Below are 24,359 nucleotides of genomic sequence, written 5' to 3'. Positions count from 1 at the left end.
CCCCCCTGCTAAAATGTGGTACAATGTTACAACTGGGCGTGAAATGTATAAACAGAACACATGTATAAGAATGCAATCTGTGCACGTTGTTCACCACGGTTAGAATCGAAACAGCTTGATAGCTTACTGTTAGGGGGGATAAAAAGCGCGAGTCCTATTTAAGGAAGGCCAAAGCGGAGGTGGTCACCATGACCATGGACTGCAGCTAACTTTCGGGCTGGACCTGCCATTGTAATGAGTTTTGCTCTGAGAAATTTTGTTCTGAGCGATGGGGGAAATGGAGAGAAATCAATTCATTCAGGTAAATTTCTTTTCAATGTTTTCAGACTTTATTACAGCAATCTACACTGTACAACCCTGCTTCCGAAATGCCACCGGGAAGAGAAATCGGCCGCTGTTTTTTTGACATTGGCCCAAAGTGGAGACACAGTAAAGATAATTCAGCTTTTAAAACATATATAGATAATATTTATACTCTCCGTTGGTTTTTTTTTAAATCTATCCATTCAAAAGCAATCCAATGTAAAAAGTCAATTTTTTTTTAATAGCATGCTAATTTTTAAAAATTCGAGCTTTTTTTTCATTTTGGGGCAAATTAATCCCAGAGTAGAGGTAGGTTTCTTTGCTGCAGAGTTAGGAATGGCGGTATTTTATAACATTCCTTCATCTGGAGTACAGCAATAGACATGCATCTTTTTTTGTTTGTTTAAGCATTTTTAAAACTTTATATTTATCAATGTATTGCAACGTGTAACAATAATAGAATTGATTTCTATATATACACAAATCCACTTTCAATTGTTCAGCATTAATAGTAAACTTAAGCTTAAAAAAACTTTAAAGGATACCGAATTACTGTACCCAACCGAATATTCTTTCGTTTTTTAAAAAAAAAATCGCACTCAAGTTCTTGCAATTAAATATTTTTTTGTTTGAGAATTGGACAGAATGGTAGTTGAAATCCAGGAGAGTGGCAACCCGCACACGCCATTAAAATTTTGCAATGAAATCCTGTTTTACTGAGTTTTAGTTCCCTCTCTGTGAGTCTGTATCAAACGTCCAGTTATTTTTTTGCATATTACACAGGTCTGTCGACTGCATATTGACATGCATTAAGACTAGACCCTGGATTTTGCAAACTGCTGTATCCAAAACTGCTGTGCTGTTTGGGTTTCAGTCTGAGACTAGCAAGACCAGGGTTACAAGTGTCCCGGTAAACATAAGGAGGAGTCGGTGGCGCATATGGACAGGCAGCCGAGGACATGGCTGAATTGAGAGAGGAGCTGTTGAGATTATTAATGTTACTGAGGCTCGAACCTGGCATTCCTGGTACAGCCGAATGCACCATAGTGGACTGCATTGTCATGGAGGAGATGGTGCTTGGAGCAGAGAACATGGATTGAGAAGACAGTGGGTTCATGGAGCTGAGAAATGGGAAGCTTTTGGAGGACAGCGGGCCTGGGGCCAGGCTCTTGGCCGCCCAGTTGTTGTAGCTGTAACCGGCGTACATGTCATCGTAAGGCTGCATCAGGCCGTTAAACTGCGGCATAAATCCATTTTTACACAGATCCACCTGTTGATTGCGTTCCCTCTTCCTCCATTTTGCTCTGCGGTTCTTAAACCAAACCTATGAGGGAAGACAACGACCAGGTTAAAAATGATAAATATGAGGTATTAATTTGTGTTGTACGAGGTTGTCACTGATGCAGAGCAAAGAAATAGGCAATCGGTCCTACTGCCTAGAATTACCGAAATCGCAGAAAGAAACCACAAGGAGTTTAGCAGTGCATAGCTTAATAATTTGAACTGAAGGCTTAAACGCCTTCACTGTATCCCTTTATATGATCCTGTTATGGACACGTGTTAAAAGCGTAACGTGAGCATGGAGACTCCGGATTAAGAAATTGCATAGGATGTGTGACTATCAAATGATGGAAACGTTCAGAAGAAACCTGTCAATTTGAAATACATTAAGCGATGTAAACAGAAACTAACCGATTGTAGTTTATTTATGTGCAATTCGATATTTCATTCAAACTACTGATAAAATCTGAAAAAGAACTGCCATGCGCTTGGTTCTCTTCCCATTTCTTATTTTGGTTTTCTTTAGAAAGGCACATGGGTTACTGCCCGTGATCTGATCTGTTTATAGAGAGGGTTAAATCTGATAAGTAACAAAATGATTCGTTCTTAATTTCATTTAACAGAATTACAGGCGTTATGAAAATAGGGCCCATTATTCTGACCTGAAATCATCTGCCTGTTCTAATGCTACTAAATATTTCGATTCCTCTGAAAGTGAAGCACAATAAAGTTTATCGTTGTTAACTTTCCACCTGCGACTACTTCGAAAGTCGTTGTTCCACTCATAAAACTCACAATGCTCCCGGAAAAAAACAGCAGCGTTGAACAAAATTCATTTTCCCCAAAATGAACTCTGTAAACGCATAATAAACTCGTATTGATGATCGCCTGGTGGGACAATACAATATAAAAGAGCACCAACTGGCGAAAGCCACCCGATTTACTTCAGTTAAAATGATCTTTTATTTATCTAAATACAGGGGGAAGGTACATGACCAGAGAGGTTCTGGAATAATTGAACGATAGCGTTTTCCCATGGATGTGCTTGTAAGCTGCGTTAATGTAGAAATTACATGAATGGTTACAGCTCGTTTTAATCTATTGGGGGGTTCTGCTTATCTTATTGCCGAAAAATTAACAGAATATGACATTCAACTTAACTGGATAATTATTAGTTTAAGAACATGTTATAAGATTTCGTAATAGTAGGGTTGTGAAATTTTGAAACATTTGTGTCTAATTTTACGGTCTGAAAAATACTAGACAATGGGGTTATTGTCAGTCTTCCATGTGAAAACACACTGAGCAATATATAGGTGCTCATTACCCGCTTACTAACACACATGTTTTGTTTCCCTGCTAATGATTGTAACAGGCGTGAGCTCAGTTTGGCTTGTAGGAATACAAATATATTCCCTAGCATGCTTTCTTCCATCTATAGAGCTGACACTGCAAATGTTTGGAACACCTTAAAACTTGTCTGGTTACCAGTCAACGGTGTTCTCAGGGGCAAACACCCGAGTTTGTGTGAAGGCAAAAATGCATGATGTAATGATTTTATGCGGTTTATTATGTAATATTGCTGCTCATTGAACATCATCGCCTGAACTTTCACGAACTTGCGCTTTGAGAGATCAGACAGCTTACTCTGATTAAATATTCTTAATAACTCCGGGGCATTATTGGAGTTCAAATAGAGGTCCAAAGAGAAGACATGTTGAGAAAACCCTTTCACCTTTTATTATAAATGACGCCTAGCTGAAGCGATTTGCTCAGGTTTCTCTTATATTTTATCTGGGGCTATAACATGGCGTTTGATTGATTCCCATTCCGCTATTACTCCAACCACTGACTTGCCTTTTTTGTTAATCTTATTAGTAATATTGCACCAAATATTATTTGACTATATAAGGTACTTGCATTCCACATGGTTTATATTATGCCAATCTCAAGAAATATTGATATTTGGTATAGACAGCTAACCGTATGTCGAACATTTTAACGACATTTTAATAACAGGATGGACAACGAATTAATATTTGGCATGATGATAGTGAGGTTCAAATCCCTAGTTGTGCGATTTAATCGTAATATTATCCAGTTTTTTTTTGTCAGTATTTTCTTTAAATAAGTAAGAGCTGACCAAGAGGTTAAGGATACTCACTCTAACCCTGGCCTCTGTAAGGTTCGTCCAAACGGCGATCTCTTCCCTCATTGACATGTCTGGATACCGGTTCCTCTGGAAGGTCGCTTCCAGCTCCTGAAGTTGCTGGCTTGTGAAATGCGTTCTTTGACGTCTCTGCCTTTTCTTCTTGGATGGATCATCCATACTGCAATCTTCTGATTTGTTCTGTATCGATTTTTCTTTATCTACAAAATACAAACACAGATATGCAGCACGTGCACATTACAACAATTCGACCAGGACCTTAAAAATAAATTTACCGCTGGCACAACTGCTGAAGAATTGTTTTCTGGATAAAGTGCGTTTATCCGCGATCAGATTGCACCAAAATGCAAGGCTGACTCCTGTGCACAAACCGGCAACAACAATCAGGGGTCAGTAAAAGATAATTCTATGCAGCGACTAGGTGTCCATATTATCATCACCAAGATTGCCCGGTTTAGTGACCCTCTTGCATTTGCGATTGTTTCATTGCACGCGGATTGGTGTCAGGGAGAAAACACGTCATAAAAGCTACCCGGTTAGTACGAGTTTATAAACGGTTCATGTTAACTTGTCAATTGACAGTTCAGAGCATAAAACGCGGCTCCATTTCACTTTATCACAGAGTGTCCCCTGACAAACAGGCAGATCAACAAGGCAACGCGTAAACCTGTTTCGTTCTGTCACTTTGTCAACAAACTGGGTTAAACATTAACGTCTAATACTTAACAGAACAAGATGCGCTTTTACTGGTGACAGCTTTTATCCCTTGATCGTGTATTTCTCTCGCTTTATCAGGCAACGATCAGAGGGGGTTGGGGGGTGGAGGGGGGGGGGGGGGGGGGAGGTGAGGTAGGTAAACGCGGAAGTCCTGCCTTTCACTTTTAGATTTAAACTCGGACTGGGTATCATTCCTTTCATTTCTACGCAAGGGCTAAACTCGAATAAATCTCGGTGGCTGCCTTTATTCCGGAGACCCGATATCAGAGAAGGTCGGAAGGTCATTTGCTCTCTCTGGAGCAGCCCCTTGTGCCAACATTAGGAACTCAGTGCATCCATTACCTGCTGCCTCCGTGTCCGAGGAGTCGCTCGCCGTGTTTTCTAACCGCTCTCTGCTTTCGCCCGACCTCAGCAAAGGGAAACTCGAAGCAGCCATGTCACACGGAGCCTGGGGTCTTCCGCTTTCAGCTAACCGCTCCACATTCATCGCACCTTTAAAACAGTTTACTGTCCTGTTACTGTTGCATCGATCTTTAAATCCATAGGATTAGATCCGAATGTTCAGGTAAATATATATATATATATATATATATATATATGCTTCGTTCAATGAAACATGATGCCTTTACTAACAGGCAGACTGAGTGCTTCAGCCGAACATTTGAAGCCTGTGTGGATTGTGTTAAGGAGGCAGGAGCTGGATTTGTATACTGTGCCGAGGGCAGGAATGACCCGCCTGGATAAAGTGGCGGATCTGATATAGAACTCCTCCCACTGGCAGAAGATTCCTCCTAGTTTTCGCTGATAAGTCACCACCCACAAAACATCAGAATCGACTGAGCTAATCTGGGGAAACAGGCTCCCAGCGTCCGCCAAATCACAAGGCAAATACTTCAACAGGATCCGTTAAACAAGTCCAATTGTAAAGTGTCGGTTAAGAATTTTCTTTCCAAATTCAATAACCATAGGATATAGGACTTAGGGGCAGGAGTAGGCCACTCGGCTCTTCGAGCAGCAGGTCGACAATAATTACAACTTGATGTTAGAGCCTGTACAGTAAAGGGCCGAGAATCGAGATTTCAGAAATCCTAAAACATGTACCCACTAATAATTGTGTTATGAATGATAACGTAGTGAATTAGAATCATACAATAATTCCGCATTCTGACAGCCAACCTTATTCTGGTTGTAAAATTATTTTGCATTAAAAAGAAAATCAAAAATAGATTCATATTTGGATTGAATGAAGATTAATGTTAGCGTTTAGTGTATTTTATCACTTTCCATTATGTGATCTTCTCGCTTACCTTCAGAACCCAATAGCTATACTCTTCAAAACCCCTTTGTGTGGATGGCATTTTGAATTGGTAGCGTTTCATATCAATACCTAGTTATAGTGTCAGTGTGATAAGTTCTTATATTTGAGGCTCAATATTATTACATGGAAATAAAATGAACGTTACTTTTTTGATGTTTATTTGGTTTCCCCTACAAGAACAATGATACATTAAAACAATAGTTTTAAAAAAAAAAATAACGAGCAGGATGACGAGGGAATACATCAAATCTCTGCTGGGCAGAGTTTGAGGCTGAGGTGACACCTTAACATCTGTCGCAGACGTGGGTTGGGAGGGCAGCAGGGGTGAGGAAGGTGGTGACGATGGGGGTTGGTGTAGTTCGGGGTTGGATCACATTCTGGTTACCAGGAGGGACAGCTGAATTAGCCGGAAAGCAGTCCTAGCTCTGCCGTTGAATATGCTACTGACTTCACACGTATAAAAAGACGAGTTATATTGCTACAGTTTGGGCCCACATGTGATATCGGCATATAGTGAAAGCAGACACAGCAGAAAATATTTATCATTTTCCTCTGCGCACATAAATGAACATATTCAAAATGATGCCACTGCCCATTTTCATTTTTTCTTAGAAGTGGCCAAATTGCTGCCTGCTTAAGGACGAAGGAGTAGGGTAGCAACGATGTGTACCAGCAGGCCTGTATGATAGACATAGGTAGCTATAATTAAAACAGTCACATTGGTATTGGTTTTTCAATGAGGGGGGAGTAGTTTGTCACAGCTTTAAACGCAATGAATTTATCTTGTGCAGCTGAAATTCTATAGGACTATTCTGTTTTCTTTCCTTAAATTTTCATTCGTATATATGTATGCACAAGAGAGAGGAAAAGGAATGACGGTGTCACAAATTCGAGAGAATCATATAATGAATGAATGATACGGGAACATCTCACAAAGGGTTCATTTGTCATCGTAAACGGCGAAACCAGAGCCTTGATAGCGGATTGCAGGGTCATTTGAACTTATCATTGTGTTGTAGTCAAAATGTTCAACTTTACTATATTTGTCTTGTAAATGGTACAGATTTGCAAATGGTTAAAAAATCACGTCGGACATGCCCAATATTGTCGCCATTACTTAGAGTATTACAGTGTGGAACTGAGAAAAGCTGAACAGGAGCTGGCATGGCATTGGATATTTAGAATCATAGCCTGGATTTTCTGGGTGTTTCTTTGGCTGCACATAATTTCTTTGAAACGCGGGTCAGTCGAGCTGTATTATAACCATGATCCCGGACATTAATCCTTGTGAGACTAATCATGTCACTGCAAAATATTTAATTTGGTAAGATTTTAAATAGTTGTGGTGCACTGCTAACCCTGACTGAGTATTTAAAATCCTATTTTCAATACATGAAAGTTGGGGATCAGTTCCATAATTTGACCTTTTAAAATGCATTATTGAATAAGACATAATTCCTTTTTATTAGACGGGATTACACGATGTTCTGGAACATAACTGATTTTTTGGGGGTCGCAAAAATCCCATTTTATGAAAATTACCAATCAGTGACCTTAATATTAAACTAATACTACAGGCCTTCGCTTAGTGAGAAATATCTGTCGAGTTCTGTTGCGGTAGGTGAAAAAATGCCTTATTTTCTTCATGGTCATATCACATATGAGTGACTTGATATGTGTTTTAACACAATTTATGGAATAATGGAAAGGTATGTAAAATGCATTTTCATCAAAATAATGTGCATCTAAAATAGAATATATGATTATAGCCTAATACTTTCAGATTCTATTATTAGTTAGAAACACTGCTGTCCAAATAAAGCGCAATGATCAAAACGTTTTAAATGATTTCAAGGCTAAAATGTTTTAATATTGGCTGCAGAATTAAAATGAGAACAAATATCAATTTTGGAAATGAACCTATATCTTAGGGCAGCGGCCTTGCCTCAATGGTAACATTCTTCCCTCCGAGTCAGGAGTTGATGATTTAAATCACACGCCAGGATTTGAAAACATAATCTAGGCTGACGATACATTGGAATACTGAGGGGTTTTGGAGATTGGAGATGCCGTCTTTCGCCTGAGATGTTAAATCTCGCTCTGTATGCCCTCTCAGGTGGATGTAGAAGATCCAAATTCCCTTTTGAAGAAAAGTAGGGGATTTTCCATGATGGTTTACAACATCACTAAAGATGTTAAGCTGGCATTTATCTTATTGCTGTTTGCGGGGCCTTTTTGTGAGTAAATTAGCTGCCGTATCTCCATCTATTACAACAGTGATAAAAGCAAAACACTGCGGGTGCTGGAAATCTGAAATAAAAACAAAAAATGCTGGATAAGCTCAGCAGGTCCGACAGCATCTGTGCAGAGAGAAACGTTGACGTTAACTCTGTTTCTGTCTCCGCAGATGCTGTCAGGCCTGCTGAGTTTTTCCAGCATTTTCTGTTTTTATTACAATAGTGACTTCATCAACTGTGAAACACTAAGGTGCCCTGAAGTTGTGACAGGTGTTATATAAAATTATTATCGGATTATTTTATATTTTAATGCGGCGAGAGTGACGGAAGTTTGTCAGCAAATTTAGGGCCTGAGACTTTTTCACGGCACAAGGTCTTTTTGGCGAAACTGAATATCAAATGGAAAAGTATATGAGGAAATGGACCCAACTCCCAATAGAGGATGAGTTCGGCAAAAACAAGTGCAGTTGGGTCAGACACCTTCTCCTGATCAGCAAATTACACATACAATCATCAAATAGATTTTAATTGGTAGCAGAAGCATTGCGAGTGCACGCGCGTGTGTGTGGGGTGGTGGGGAGGGGGCAATGGTGAGGGTGGGTTGGGGGGTCGGTGGTGGGTTAGAGGACCAGCATGGCTTGGGGAGAATTCTTGTACCAGAGTGAAGTCAGTTGGACTAGCAAATCTGATGGAAGTACAAATCAAATGAAACTAACTGGGAGAATCACATCAAATTCTCATTTGTTACTGCACAGGAAGAGAATGATTGACTGGCTGAGTGTGAAGATAGAATCGTAATATGAAACCAGAATTACCACTGATTTCAGAATAAATAATAACTCTCAAAAATTATGTTTAATAATTAAAAATAGGTTGCACTATTACCTATAATGCCGACTGCATTATGTTGAAGAAACTGTAATCATTGCACACACTATTTATTGTAAGAATGCTTAATTGTTGCATGGAGATTTCTACTTTATATTGAAATGAACTAAAAGACTAATATGTATTTAATTTGAATCATTGCAACTTTATCAATAACAGTGTGATATCTACACGTGCTTTCAGTGTTCATTGGTATCAGACAGAGCGGAAAATAAACTATTATGCAGGTAAGACAACTAATCATCAGGATTAATAAAACAGGCTAGCCATTATTTCATTATAATGGATATTCTGGATAAGATTCATACTGCTTAACTGAACTACATAAAATGTTAATTATTTACACAATCATAATGAAATATTCAAATAGCTTTGCATTGGTGTCATTGTGATATCTCAAGTAAAGCATACTGGAATAAAGTCTAGAACAAATCTACACTAATTCTTTCCTCTGTAAATAGGCACCAAGGACATGACAAACATTTGTTGATATATTTATTGTGACTGTCATACTACATGACTCACATAGACTAGATAACTTATATCGAAATTGAACTGACTTTTTTGAAAAAAGCTTAATAGCATTTAAGGTTGACTGGAATACATTATAAAAATAAATAACAGATTACTTTTGACATTCATAAACCACTGAAACACTTTATGAACTCACTTGTACACCTTGCTTAAATTATAATATCACAATTTTTCCCTTCTATCCATTTTCCAATATGTCAATTTAAACAGAGATACACATAATGACTGTGAATCCATTTATCTCAATAAAGACAAAATAATAAAATACTTGATTGGAGTCATATATCAATGACAAAATGTCATTGTTTTATAAAATTTTACTTTGCAATATGTGATCCCTAAAATATCTAAAGGACTGATTCAAGTATTATTGATGTGATGGATAGTGCTAGGATAAAGTATTATTTTACACTGTCAGCATTCCATGGAATTAATATAAACATCAATGAAGTACAAGTCTTGGATCTCAACACAGGGGTTGCAGCAGATGTAGCAGAAATAAGATTAAGTATAAGCAGATTCCCAAAAACCCTTTAAAAGGGCTTTATTCATCATGGTAAGGCTAATAGTGCATTGGAACTGAATACCGACTTTTTTCATATTCATAATTCATATGCCATCCATATCTAAGTATGACAGTTTTAAATTAAACACATAGTTAGCTACAACTATAATGAGGACAAATGCTCCTGAACTTTGATCCTGGTGACTGTGGGAGACGATAAAGAAAGGATGGGTTAAGTAGCATAGTTTATTTATCCTCTAAACAGTTTTGAAAATGTATATCACCCTTTGGACCCTTGCATCATTTTCTCCACTCAATTCATTCACTGCAATTTTTTTTTATTTTTCCAAAATGAGTTACCCTTATGTATTTCCTGAGAAATCGTCTGATTAGTTCCGAATTATAGACAGCTTTGTGCCATGGACCCACGTTTTAACTATCCTCTGTATGTAGAAACGTGTCTTAACATCTCTGCTCACTCTCAGTAAGAATAGTAGAAGGTCCCCCATTATCTTCTCGGGATATTACATATGAGTAATAAATGCAGCCTTGCCAGTTATTGCCTACATCCTGAGAACAAATAGAACAAAAATAAAGACCACCCATTATCACTGACTCCTTAACAAGAGGAGTTAGTTTTTTTATTCACACTATCAAAAACATTAATAACTTTTAAAACTTCCATCAGGATCCAGTACGGTGGGCAATTCTCCGCCTTCTTCATCTAAGAACACTGAGGTTGACTCATCCTCATTCCAGCTGAGATCAGTTAACTTTGCACAGAGCTAGGCTTGGGATCCTCTTGGTGTTCTTGGCTCAGCCCCACTCCATCTAATACATATGCTGACTGAATCATCAGGTTTCTGGTGCCATGTATTAATTATTAATAGACGCGATTTAAGTGATTTTGTCCCCTACTGTGTTGGTATATAAAACACTGATGCCGCTATTTCAAAGTAGAATCCATTTTATGCGCAAGTGCTTCCACTAAATTAAGGAACACGTTCAGAAGCGTAATTACAACGAATGAAAAACGAGCTGAAAAATAACGGTTGCAGCCTCGCCATTAAACTGGGTTTAATTTAGTTCGTAGTTCTTACTTTTAGGTATATTTTGGTATTTCCCATAAAAGAGCTTCAGACACAGATGGGTTTTAATCTGTGGCTGTTGATCCCAGGTGCATGCCTGTGGTCACGTGACCGTTCTCAAAGCCTCACAATGCTCCAAGGAAACAGCAGTGCTTTTTTTTAAAAAAAACAATTAAACACGTTAAACAAAAGCGATGTAAATCAGCATTTGATACCTGGCATTATTGAAAATAGCTGGGTTGTAACTTTGACAGTTGCACACAGTATTTCGTTTATAGACCAAATCGTAAAAGGCATGACAGAACATGCCTTCCTTCACTAACTGAGGAGTACTATACTTAAAGATGTGGAATAATTATTTAGAAATATAAAGGACAATATTATAGAACCAATTTTAGACAGCAAAAAATCGACAAAGCCTTGCGTTAGTTATTTTCCGATATAGAACATTCCTTGATGTCAAAGGAATTAAATATTTTCAGGGAATAATACATCAGTGCTTCAGATTTCAATGCGGTGCAAGCCTAGCAGTAAATTGTAATGAATCAGGCAATATTTCTTGCAAAGAATTATATTTCAGAATGCCCCAGACATTTACTTAGCTGAGAACGTTCTGCATGAATGTGGATTATGCTGGGATCAACACAGTTACAAACTCGAGCTAGAACTATCTTCATACCATAATCGGTTTAATCAGCTATTCGGATCAGATAGAAAAGTCATCGTAAATTTTACCCAAGGAAGGAGTCGACAACGCGTTGATTACTGGAGATGGACGTTAAACAGTAAAGGAGAATACTGTCTGGTTTAAAATGAGCATGGTTTAAATCTTATATTATTGGGAATTCAATGCACTACAACTGATCTAAAGTGGTCGCTGAGATGGTATATCCGATCAAACACATTCAGAAACTCTGACTCCCTGCTGGTACAGGACATCTTCCTACCTTTTTCTTTGCCTTACCTTATTCCCCGCGCTTTCTTCCTTCCGAAGTGCCATCGAAGATTTACACATGATATTGCCAAGAAACCTTTAAATTGCCTGCTGAAATCTCTACACATTTCACTTCAAGGAAAGCTTTCTTTAATTGCAGACGATCAGCTTCTAAAGGAGCCAACGTACATCTACATGAAAAGTGAAGTGGTTGCGAGTGTGTTTGTGGGGCTGGGCAAGGGTGGACAGATAACTGGGAAAGGCCAGGGTGAAGAATGGTAGCTCTTTTAAACAAAAGCAGTGAACTAGATAGATTATATGGATCGTTCACAGGGAAGCGACGGTCTGTTTATTCCCTCCACCGCCACCTCTCCACCCCCCACCCCCACCCCCACCCCCCAAATGGTTGTTTCAATAATGGTGAGAGGTGTGTTGTAGCATTCCATGCACAAGAAAGAACGCGGTTTGCAAACCTGCAGGTTTACGACGATATTTGACCCTTCGGCCTGGAAAAGCAGGGAGGCAAATTGGCCTAAATCCTTAAATTAGGGCTCAAACAGCGAACTAAGTAAATGAGTAAATTATGTGGTAATTTTCTTGTTAGGTTCGTGGAGGGATTGTTTTCCTGCTATTTTCTTCAGTAAATAGGAGAGCGCGCTTCTGGCTCTCATTTAATGTACTTTAATTACAACTCATCTGTTTAGTTGTCGTTACAGGGGTATCAGGCTGCGGTAGAGAGGACATACGCTCCCGACTATCAGAAAATATGACACATTGACGCGTTATAAAAATGGCCAGAATAGAATTTCTTAAACAATTCTGATAAAGCTCGGATTTTTGAACCGTTGTGACGAATTGCATTGTTGCAACAGTGGTTTGTGGTGAAAAAACAGACAATTTACTTATCTGTATGCTGCGACCTTTAAGAAGTTAAAATAATCAAACCTAGATATAAATTGAGATTTTTTTTCCTGCAGCAAATGCCTCAGTTGGTCAGACATATAAACCTTTGATTTATGCATTTCTTTAGTCTCAGTGAATCGTTCGACGAATAATATTGTAGAGATAGCAACGACAATAAAATGCCTTAGCGCTATATTTTAATGTTATATAAATAACCAACTTTCGCAAATGGTGGAAGTAGAACATCTAAGTCAAATTTTGATGTCGCCTCAATCAGTGCCAAATGCCGAGGACTATATTAATGTTTAATGTTAATACCTCGTGTTTGTTTGTCCCACATACTTGTTCGACAAATGGAATAATACATTTAGACGAGATTTAATTGACTGGCATCCAATAGTGAGCCCAGATTTCAAAGAATAATTTCGCTTCCATCAAAATTAATGGGTCTGCTGGTTAACATGAACCATAAACACAATTGAGACCCGTTGATTGGTGCGTTTAAACTGGAGATCTATCTGTGAATAACACTTCGAGATCTCTCTGATACCTGCAGCTGAAGAGGCCCTCAACTCTGGAATTACCTCCCTGAACTTCTCTGCTTGGCTTCCTCTCTCTCTCTTCCTTTAAGACTTTCCATTAAAGCTAGCTTTCTGACCAAGCTATTGGCCATCAGTCGTACCACCGCTATAGATAATATATAATGTGGTTTGGTGTCAAATGTTGCCTGACGACGCTCCTGTGAAATATCTTGGCACGTTTTGTTATTGTTATAAATGCAAGCTGTCGTTGTATAGCATTCATTTTAAATACTATAGTGTTGGCGCATTAACAACACTGTTTTACCCTTCATCTGGGGGAATCCCACTCCGATGGTTACCCGTTTGTTTTCTTGGGCTCAGGGTTGTAAAACCATAAAAAACGTAGACGCTCCTTTCTGGTGGGTGCGGGAGGAGATGGAGCAGCAGCTATAATTAATCATCTCCTCAGCTATAATTAATTATCTCCTCTCCAGGGCCACTCCATCTGACCTTTAAGGCAAGTGCACACATTTCAGTTTTAACAGATATTTTAGCACTTACAATAGAGACGACGGTAAGATGGAAGAAACTGTCTTATTTGACAGCTGCCTAAAGTTCAAACCTTTTTTTCTCTTGTTAATAAAAGCAAAATACTGCGAGCTGGAACTCTGAAATAAAAACAGAAAGTGCTAGAAAAATTCAGCAGGTCTGGCAGTATCTGTGGAGAGAGAAACTGAGATAACGTTTGGGAACAGTTTCGCAGAAGAGTCATTTTGAACTCGAAATGTTAACTGTTTCTCTCTCCACAGATGCTACCAGACCTGCTGAGCTTTTCCAGTACTTTCTGTTTTGCCTGGTATTAATTTGTTTTCATATTAAATACTCTGAAATTTACAGTTGCCCTGGATATGTGATCAGCTCCCGGTTTATAGAGATAAATTAATATTCATCCCCTCACAAAGGAATTGATGCAATGGCTGCTATTTGAAACATTTTGTTTTTGTCTGTGAAATTCTGCTTTACTTTAAAATATTGATTCCAATTTCAGATCATTCCTAACCATTCGAAATGAATGTTCTCTGTTACCGAACGAATAGCGATGTCGGGCTCCACTCAAAGCTTAAACAAATATTAAAAATCCCACTCGCTTTCCTTATGGCAACAGAGGTAAGCAAGTAGGCTTTAGTGATTAACTGGACAATAATATCGCGGGGTTTGAATATTATTGTATTGTCTGCATAGCTTTCAACAAATACGCTGTCTTGCATTAAATCTGTCAAAATGGGAAGCAGTGTACCATAAGCACACTGGAGGTGCTCACAGGAATATATTGTAATTTCATGTCGCAATTATCTCGGTAAAAAAATGTAATGGAAAATTTTTGACGAAAAGGGTGGGTCGATTAGCGTTCTTCATTTTTACACACATGTCTTCGATACTGGCTGTCTCATTATAGGGAACACAATGTTCAATCAGCCAAGTAATGCACGATTGATTTGTACGTGTGTTTCTTTTCAAATAAATATGGCCAGTTGGCAAAATTTGGCTCTTAGCTCTGGCTTTTCTGCTGTCAATGTCAGTAAAGTCCCCGCTGAGTAGTTTCTCTTGCGTTTCTGGAATTTTGAGCTCCGTATAAAGAAGTGGAGAGAAGTTATGTCTGATTATTGTTTTAGGCATTATTTTGACCGGCTCCTGTATACGTTTGGATGATCTTTAAAGTTGCCACTATACAATCCACCTCGCGTTCTTCTAGGAATTTTGAATTGAGGGGGAAATAATGCGTTTACAACGAGGTCCCTTGGCTTTCCCTAAAAAATGTCTTTAGAGAGGATAACGTTTCCTGCCTCATGAACTGGGCCAGCTTCAAACAATCGCGACCAGTATGTTAGCCTTTTAACTGAAGCGGGTAAACCCAATATTGCGGCTAAAAACCTCCGGAGATGGAGCAATACTCTCCTGGGGAATGTTGTATATGTAACAGCAGTATAAAGCTGTGCCAAGCCGCGCTTGCCCAGAATTATTAATGTTTTGGTTCCTTTTGAAACTTGGGTCATCACTGCTCATGCGCAGGTTCCTTCTGAATGAAGCAGATTAGGTAGCCACTTGCTGTATCATTGCGGGAGCTGCACGCACAGTCCCAAAACCGCTTATGGCAATTATGAACCTCTCCCTTTTTTCCATCTTGGATTTCACAAGTGTAACTTGAACTAATTATTTAGTTTTCTGACCAGTGCCTGCAATATTTGACAACTTCAGAAAGATATCGTCGCGAAGGTGTGGGAATCTAACAAAGTATAGTTTGCATTCTACTTTTGGGTACGGATCAAGCGATCAAATGCATTTTAGGATCATACGTTTACTTATTTATTTTGTATTCATTCATGAGATGTGGGCGTCGCTGGCTAGGCCAGCAATTATTGCCCATCCCTAATTGCCCTTGAGAAGGTGGTGGTGAGCTGCCTTCTTGAACTGCTGCAGTCCATGTGGTGTAGGTACACCCATAGTGCTGTTAGGAAGGGAGTTCCAGGATTTTGCCCCAGCGACAGTGAAGGAATGGCGATATATTTCCAAATCAGCATGCTAAGTGGCTTGAAGGGGAACTTCCAGGTGGTGGTGTTCCCATGTATCCGTTGCCCTTGTCCTTCTAGATGGTAGTGGTCATGGGTTTGGAAGGTGCTGTATAAGAAGCCTTGGTGAGTTCCTGCAATGCATCTTGTAGATGCTAGACACTGTTGCCACTGTGCATTGGTGGTGGAGGGAGTGAATGTTTGTGAATGACATGCCAATCAAGCGGGCTGCTTTATCCTGGACAGTGTCAAGCTTCTTGAGTGTTGTTGGAGCTGCACTCATCCAGGCAAGTGGAGAGTATTCCATCACACTCCTAACTTGTGACCTGTAGATTGTGGACAGACTTTGGGAAGTCAGGAGGTGAGTTACTAAATGCAGGATTCCTAGCCTCTGACCTTCTCTTGTAACCACAACATTTATATGGCTAGTCCAATTCAGTTACTGGACAATGGTAATCCCCAAGGTGTTGATAGTGGGGGATTCAGTGATGGTAATGCTATTGAATGTCAAGAGACAATGGTTAGGTTCTCTTTTGTTGGAGATGGTTATTGCTTGGCATTTGTGTGGCATAATTGTTACTTGCCACTTGGCAGCCCAAGCCTGGATATTGTTCAGGTCTTGCTGCATTTGGACATGGACTGCTTCAGTATCTGAGGAGTTATGAATGGTGCTGAACATTGTGCAATCATCAGTGAACATCCTCACTTCAGACTTTATGATGGAAGGAAGTTCATTGAGGAAGCAGCTGAAAATGGTTGGGCTTAAGACACTAACCTGAGGAACTCATGCAGTGATGTCTTGGAACTCAGATGATTGACCTCCAATGACCACAACCATTTTTTTTGCTAGGCATGACTCCAACCAGAGGAGAGTTTTCCACCTGATTCCCATTGGCTCCAGTTTTGCTATGGCTCTTTGGTGCCATACTCAGTCAAATGCTGCCTTGATGTCAAGGGCAGTCACTCTCACCTCACGTCTGGGGTTCAGCTCTTTTGTCCATGTTTGAACCAAGGCTGTAATGAGGTCAGGAGCTGAGTGACTCTGGTGGAACCCAAACTGAGTGTCAGTGAGCAGCTTATTGCTAAGCAAGTGCCGCTTGATAGCACTGTTAATGACCCCGTCCATCACTTTACTGATGATCAAGAGTAGCCTGATGAGGTGGTGATTGGCTGGGTTGCATTTGTCTGGCTTTTTGTGTACAGGACATACCTGGGCAATTTTCCAGATTTCTGGGTAGATGCCAGTGTTGTAGTTGTTCTGGAACAGCTTGGCTAGGGGCGCAGCAAGTTTTGGAGCACAAGCCTTCAGTACTTGTCAGGGCCCATAGACTTTGCAGTATCCAGTGCCTTCAGCTGTTTCTTGATATCATGTGAATTTAATCAAATTGGCTGAAGACTGGCATCTGTGAAGCTGGGGTCCTCTGGATGAGACCGAGAAGGATCATTTACTCAGCACTTCTGGCTGAAGATTATCTTTTGCACTGATGTGCTGCACTCCCCCAGCATTGAGGAAGGGGATATTTGTGGAGCCTCCTCCTCTAGTGAGTTGTTTAATTGTCCATTACCATTCTCAACTGGATTTGGCAAGACTGCAGAACTTAGATCTGATCCATTGGTTGTAGAATTGCCTAGCTTTGTGTATCTTTTGTGCTTATGCTGTTTTGCTTGCAAGTAGTCCTGTGTTGTACACCTCAACACCTCATTTTTAGGTATGCCTGGTGCTGCTCCTGGTATGCCCTCCTGCACTCATCATTGAACCAGATATGATCCCATGGCTTGGTGGTAATGGTAGAGTGAGGGATATTCTGGGTCATGAGGTTACAGATTGTGGTTGAGTACAATTCTGCTGCTGCTGATGGCCCACAGATGAATTTTTATATTTTTTATTCGTTCATGGGACGTGGGCATTGCTGGCTAGGCCAGCATTTATTGCCTATCCCTAATTGCCCTTGTTCAGAGGACATTTAAGAGTCAACCACATTGCTGTGGATCTGGAGTCATGAGGAGAACAGATTTCCTTCCGTAAAAGACATTAATGAACCAGATGGGGTTTTATGACAATCTGCAATGGTTTTGTGGTCATCATCAGACTTTTAATTCCAGATTTTGATTGAATTCAAATTTCTCCATCTGCTGTGGTGTGATTTGAACCAGGATCCCCAGAGCATTACCCTGTGTCTCTGGAATATTAGTCTAGTGACTATACCATAAAGCCGCTACCTCCCCATATCCCTGCATGCTTTTTATTGGCAAATTTTAATTGAAGATCATTAATATTCTAGTGTGGTGAGTTGGCAAGTTGTTCCCCAGAATTTGACATAAATGACAGGAACTAAGGTGTGCAGTGTGCTCTGTCCAGTTGCCTGGTTGTAGATTTCAGAAGACCAACAGTGCAAAATTGGGTACGGCAGCACCTGTTGTTTGGGTGTTACAGGTGCCTTTTGGGGAGCAAAATGGCATCCACAGATGGTGTGCACACTTTTGAGATGCATTATACTGGGTGCCATATTGTTGAGGTCAATAGCTTGCATGCAGTGAATGGCTGCTCGTGGTATGCGGAACAGGCAGATAACAAAGCCAATCAGCGTGCTCCACTGCTTTTATGCCAGTGGTGCTCATGCCCTCTGATTGCATGGCTGAACATGTGTTAGCAGCAGGAAGGACCTCAACCACCCCCCCTCCCCATCCCAGTAACCCACCACTCCCAGCATTATTTGAAGGGATCGTCAATATGTTAGTTTATGGCTGATTTATTTTGGTTGCCTGTTGATTCTACAAGCATTTAGTGCTCTCCATAGTTGTTCACAAGTCTTGCAAAGGCCTGCAAGGAGTGGTATGGAAGATGCTTAAGGAGATATTGCTAACTCCAAGGTTTTTGTATTAACTGCTCCTGGACACAGATGTACCAGCAGACATTCCCTTTACAATACAGCATCATTTGGAGAATGAGGCCATGCAGAGCGGAACAAGCCGGTGGGAGAGGGAAGAGGAGCCCATATTCAGCCTTAGTGTTCAGGGAGAAATTCTCCTACTTGAACCGTCATAAGAAATAATCTGTAAGGCATCCTCACAAATGTCCCTCTACTTTCCTTCCATTGTGCACCACTTGTTTATTTGAATGCGTGGTACCCTTTAAATTTGTGATAACATACATGGTATCTTAAATAGAACAACCATTGAGCGATGTGTGTACTAATTTGTGGTTGCTGCATGCTCATGCATGCATGCAGCTGACAGGGACCATTGGTTCTCACTGAAATTTAGCAGATACTGAAGTCAGAACTGCAACTACAGAGCAGGGCAAAGATCTCATTTCAAGTTGCTATGAAAGTGATTTGTGGCAATGAACATTTATGCTTCTGACTCCTTGCAGCTGGAACTGAAGATATTTGCAAAGAGTTTGCCATCCATAGTTGTGTAAGGAAGTCATTGACACTCTCAATACATTAAGATCCCAACTACATTTCATTCTCTCTCTCCAGAAAGAAGCCATTGGAATGAGCACACAACTTTGCTTGGATTGCAGGCTTGCCCATGATGCAGTGTGCATTGACTGCATGCTTATTACTTTATGGACACTGCATGCCCTCTACATCCAGTTGGTGTGTGACCATGGCAGAAAATCATATAGGTCAATGCCTGGTATCTTGTTAGCAGCTGTGATGACTCAATTCTTCAGCAATCTACTGTGCCAGCTTTATTTGAGTTTTCATGCCAAACCTAAGGGTGGTTACTGTGTGACAATATCCACTGATGACATGGCTGATGACTTTGATGCACAGCATGCTTTCAATGAAATCCGTGCTGGCACATAAAATGTTACAGACCAGAACATTGACATGCTGAAATAATGCTGCCGTGTGAACCATTCTGGGAGAGCCCTGCAGGTAGAGTGGGTGTCAAGATTAGGCATGGTCTGCTGCATTCTGCCCAACTTTGCCAACATGAGAGGACAGCCCGTGCCACAAACTATACAGGAAAGGAATATAAGGAAGAGGAGGAGGAAGTGAAAGTGAAGAAGCAATTGAGGCAATCCCTTTCTGGCTAGGTTGTTTGTGAAAAACTAAGCCAAAGCAATGTCAATTACTACAATGCCAATTCCCCATTCACCATCAGTCCCAAACCTTATCTTCCCTCTGTCATTGACCATCACAGCATCCATGAGGGCCCAATGCAAAAAGAAATACCACAGAATTAGCTTCACTTATTTTTACGGGTATCTTTCTATATTGCATGCAAAAGTTAATTATTTTCCCATGTATATTCCCTTAGTGCTGGTTTTCTGTGTGCCTTTGTCTGTCCTAGTGCTCTTACACAGTGCTACCCCAGTTGCTACAGCATGGCTGATGAAAGGCTGATGCTTTTCTGTGGGGAAGACTACTGAAGTCCTTGGAGGATAACCTTGAGCAACTCTGGAGTTAGTAAGGCCGACTGTGGGCTGCACCAACTTGGCATAGGTGGCAGCAACCTGAGCTGACTGTCTGACAGGCAAGGGCACTGGCAGAGTGGCAGGGTTTGGAGGAAGAATGCTATCTTTTTAAGGGAGCACAGTAGGGTTGCACTCCATGAAGCCATTGCTGCTCTGCTGGGGGTGACAACTCAGCACACTTAGGAATCAGTTGGAAGACAGTTTGCTGGACTGGTGTGATGTCTTATAATTCCCTCTGCACTACATTGCAGTCTACAATCTTGATGACTGCAGTTTGAGCTTGCATGACTTTAGCCTGAGCTTCCACTGCAGCACTGACTTCTAGTGGAAGTTGCTTATTCTGCAACAGAAGCTGAGACATTGGCCATCAGATGCCATCATGGTTGGGTCTACAAGTGTGCTGGAGGAGTGGGCCACCACTTCAATGCTGGAAAGGTGGGCTCCAAGCTCTGTGTAAATTCCTGTGCCAAACTGAGGCTGGACTCCTTCATACTTCTTTACATTTACTGGTTTCCTGGCAGGCTTCTCAATGTACCATTGTGCAAACCCATCAGGATTCTTCTGCAGGCCGCCACATTGAAGTTATCGAGTCCTTTAGCAGCAAAATAGTGTGCCGCCTTGCCCCAATGAGCTGGCACTTTACTATCCTTGCCCCATGCCCTGGCTGCAGGTGTCTCATGACATGCATATCCCACTTCTTTACTCTCCTCTAAATTACATGCAGTGTTAGTATCTGAGTTGGTGGCAGCAAGTGTGAAATTGAGTAATGGGGGTAGTGTGTCTTCATCATCATTGTCATCTTGCTTTACCTCCACTGCCTGCCCAGCATATCTAAAAAGAGAAAGGCATAAGGAGAAAATTGTTGTGCTTGGATGGGGGCAAGTAAGAAGTGCATGCTTACACAGTCTGCAGCTTGTAAATCAGAAGAGAGTGTGGGATGTGGATGCAGTGGGATGTGTAAAGAAGGATTAGGCATGAGAATACCATCATCTTCCATGATTTCAGTCCTGCCACTGGCCACAGCAATGGGCATTCCAGTAATGGCCAGCACCATCTCCTCCATGGGGAAGAGGATATTCAGGCATGCCTGCCCCTCGCTGGTTCATTTCTGCAGCTTTCGGTTGTGCGCTATCTTGAACTGCAAGAAAGGGAGTGTGCCAATGGGTGTTCTGCAATCTATTTGGATGATGTTGCTGTCATGGTTAAATAGCTGACAGTGTTTGCATGTTCTGAGATCTGGGTATGAGGCTTTCAGCAGTGTCTGAGGGTGCAGGGGAGCAAATGAATGTAAAGTATGAGTTGTGATTGATAGAGATTGTCAGTAGGTGGGTGATGTGGGTGTGGTGAATTGAGCAGTGTCCGAGATAGTTTGTTGTAATGGCATTGGTTACAGAACGCGTATGTTAAGGAAGTCTTCATAGTCTTCTATATGTTAACAGCAAGTCTTTATTAACTACTTGTAACTATATACATATATACAGTAAACGATACAGGCAAGGAGCTATCTCCATGTCTAGATCTCAACATGTCACTGCTCAACACCACATTGATCCTGGGTCTGGGTCATGTGCCTTCTTACATCACTGTGTGGGTAGTACTGTACTCAGTCCCAAATTAACCCTGTGTATACCAGACCTTTATACTACAGGTAGCAGGATATGGCATTTGAAGATGCATTCATTGACCTTGGGCACTCATGTAAGGTCATTAAACTTCTTGCGGCACTGTCTCCAGGTTCTAACAGCTTCATCCCAGCATTGACCTCCACAGCTAACTGCTCCCATTACCTTCTGAGATTGCTAGGAGGGCCTCCTGGCCATCTGCAGTTACAGGGCGCCTCACTTCCTTTGCATCTCCTACAGTAAAGCCTTCAGTGAAGGATTTGAAAACCTTGGAGCCTGTTTGCCCCCATTTTGTGCCTATTCAATGTTTCTCAGACCAGATTCACTTCCAGCATCTACTCTAGACACCATGCACTCTGCTTCTCGGAGTTGCAGAGTAGTTTTAACTGGTTCCAAAGAACGGTCATATTTGACTTGAAATGTTAACTCTGTTTCTCTTTCCACAGAGGCTGTGTTTTTCCAGCATTTTCAGTTTTTCTTTTAATTTTTAGTTTTATTTTAGTTTTAACTGGTGCTAGTCACTTATGATTTTGGCCTCCTGCTCCATTGTCCAGCCAATCAAGAGCATAATTAACAGCTTGGCACTGAAATCATTTAAGCAGCAGGTAGTGCGAAGTTGAATGTTGTCTGCATTGCAGTCAATGGTGGGATTAATCATGCATCACAACCCTGCACCCATTTTCAGGGTTATTGAATTAAATCCCCCAAATTTTATGGCATGCTATTGGCTAGAATGGTTCCACTGGAAGCAAAACATCAATGTTCAGTCAAATCCACTATCGTTGTGATCAGATTTCTGAGCAAGGTGGCCTGCTGAGTTTTTCCAGGTATTTCTGTTTTTGTTTTGTGCTGGCTTTAACTGTTCCACTAGAACAAATACATCATTGCACAGGAGAACTCTGCTTTTTGACATTCTAACTGGAGATGCTGTAGGGACATTCGCTTGAAAAGAAAATGGTTTGCTGGGCTAATACGCCATCAATTGAGTGCCAAATTTATGTGAATACTGATGTAAGTTTAATAATAAATTGGTACAATAACAGAGAGAGAGAGAGAGAGACAGAGAGATGGGACCTGGAGAATCAAGCCTAATTGCAGCCTGGCACTAATCCAGCTTTTTAATTTTTAACAATTAAGTAGCAGTCAATATAAATAAAAAGTGATTTCTTAATTGGGCATGATACGTTCTTTCTCAACATAGAGCATTAACAACCTGAGGAAATGAGACTCTAAATGTGCACTATTAACATCAGTGTAGATCTTAGCAATTTCCCTGAAAATGTGGTCCCATAAATTAAGAAAAAAAAAACATTGCTTCCATTACAATGTTTCATCACAGGGTACCTGAGAACACATGAAGTTGCTGTTTGATTCCAGCAGGTGCCATAACAGTAATTACACTCTTGATTGAGTGAAGAACCGAAGAATTGTTATTAAAAAACAAATGTAATAAATGACTCTGGCTTGAGAAGTATTTACATTGCATCACCCCACCTGTTTCCCTGTACTGTTGCAATATTGGCATCCATAAAGGCTAGGGTTTTTTTTCAATAAGCAATTTAGTAAATTTGTAATATCTTGTTTATTCTGTTTTTAATGTTTTGATAATGTTGCACACAGATTATTCCAATGTTTGTCTCTGGGTTAGAAAGGATCTTTTACGATGGAGCTTCTTTCTGCTCTTGAATAATCCAGCTATGTTGGATAAATTGCAATGGCATTATCCTCATGAAAAAGTATTTAGTGAATCTTAAGTAAAAACATAAAATGCTGGAAATGGACAGCAGGTAGATCAGAGGAAGTTAGGCTAAGGTCTTATGTGTTAATGTATCCATTAACTGGAATTGGTCAAATCTGGCTAGCCTGTTTATAGTTTAGTAGGAAATAGCCATGCATTTTTGTCATGTCACTTGTAAGTGATGGTATGATTAATTCTGACATAATTTATGTTCTTTTAATCTGCTTGTAATAAACGATAGTGCCCATGAATATCTTTAGTGCATAGACCTATGTCTCCATAGGTTCAGTTGCAAAGGCAGACATTTTCAGATTGCACAGCATGGATCAGTGTGTATCTGCATTTTTACTTTAGCTTATCTTGTTGACTTTTCAAAACAATAGGCCTAAGAAATGTTCAATCCAGATTGTACACAGATTGTTGCTTTGCTCGTTTGATTATTGTATTACAGTAGTTATTAAAACAGCCCACTACATTAACAACCACATCTAAAAAAAACGACTGTGTGTTTAAAAATCAAGCTGTAGCTTAACACTATACACTTTCAACTCTTCAAATGACAGACAATCCTCTGAAAACTCCATATTCTTTCTTCCTGGTGGCT

The 24,359-nt window shown here is 40.3% G+C and overlaps 1 protein-coding gene across 3 annotated transcripts in view; it reads right to left on the bottom strand.

Annotated features, from left to right (window-relative positions):
• Positions 1-306: 306 nt before the first annotated feature.
• The window catches only part of pitx1 (paired-like homeodomain 1), a 43,179-nt gene continuing 19,126 nt past the window's right edge, over positions 307-24,359 (bottom strand). For all 3 annotated transcript variants that reach the window (XM_078550926.1, XM_078550925.1, XM_078550927.1), the window contains exons 3-5: positions 4,814-4,963; positions 3,749-3,954; positions 307-1,627 (exon numbers count right to left, since the gene is read on the bottom strand). In XM_078550926.1, the coding sequence (XP_078407052.1) occupies positions 1,079-1,627; positions 3,749-3,954; positions 4,814-4,958 (900 nt within the window). In that variant the 5' untranslated portion in view covers positions 4,959-4,963 and the 3' untranslated portion in view covers positions 307-1,078. The remainder of the gene's footprint in view (positions 1,628-3,748; positions 3,955-4,813; positions 4,964-24,359) is intronic.

This window comes from Cetorhinus maximus, chromosome 10 (genome assembly GCF_964194155.1).
Source record: "Cetorhinus maximus chromosome 10, sCetMax3.hap1.1, whole genome shotgun sequence".
Taxonomy (NCBI): domain Eukaryota; kingdom Metazoa; phylum Chordata; class Chondrichthyes; order Lamniformes; family Cetorhinidae; genus Cetorhinus; species Cetorhinus maximus.
Note: the sequence above shows the minus strand (reverse complement) of the source record. Positions and strands in the feature narration are given on the sequence as shown.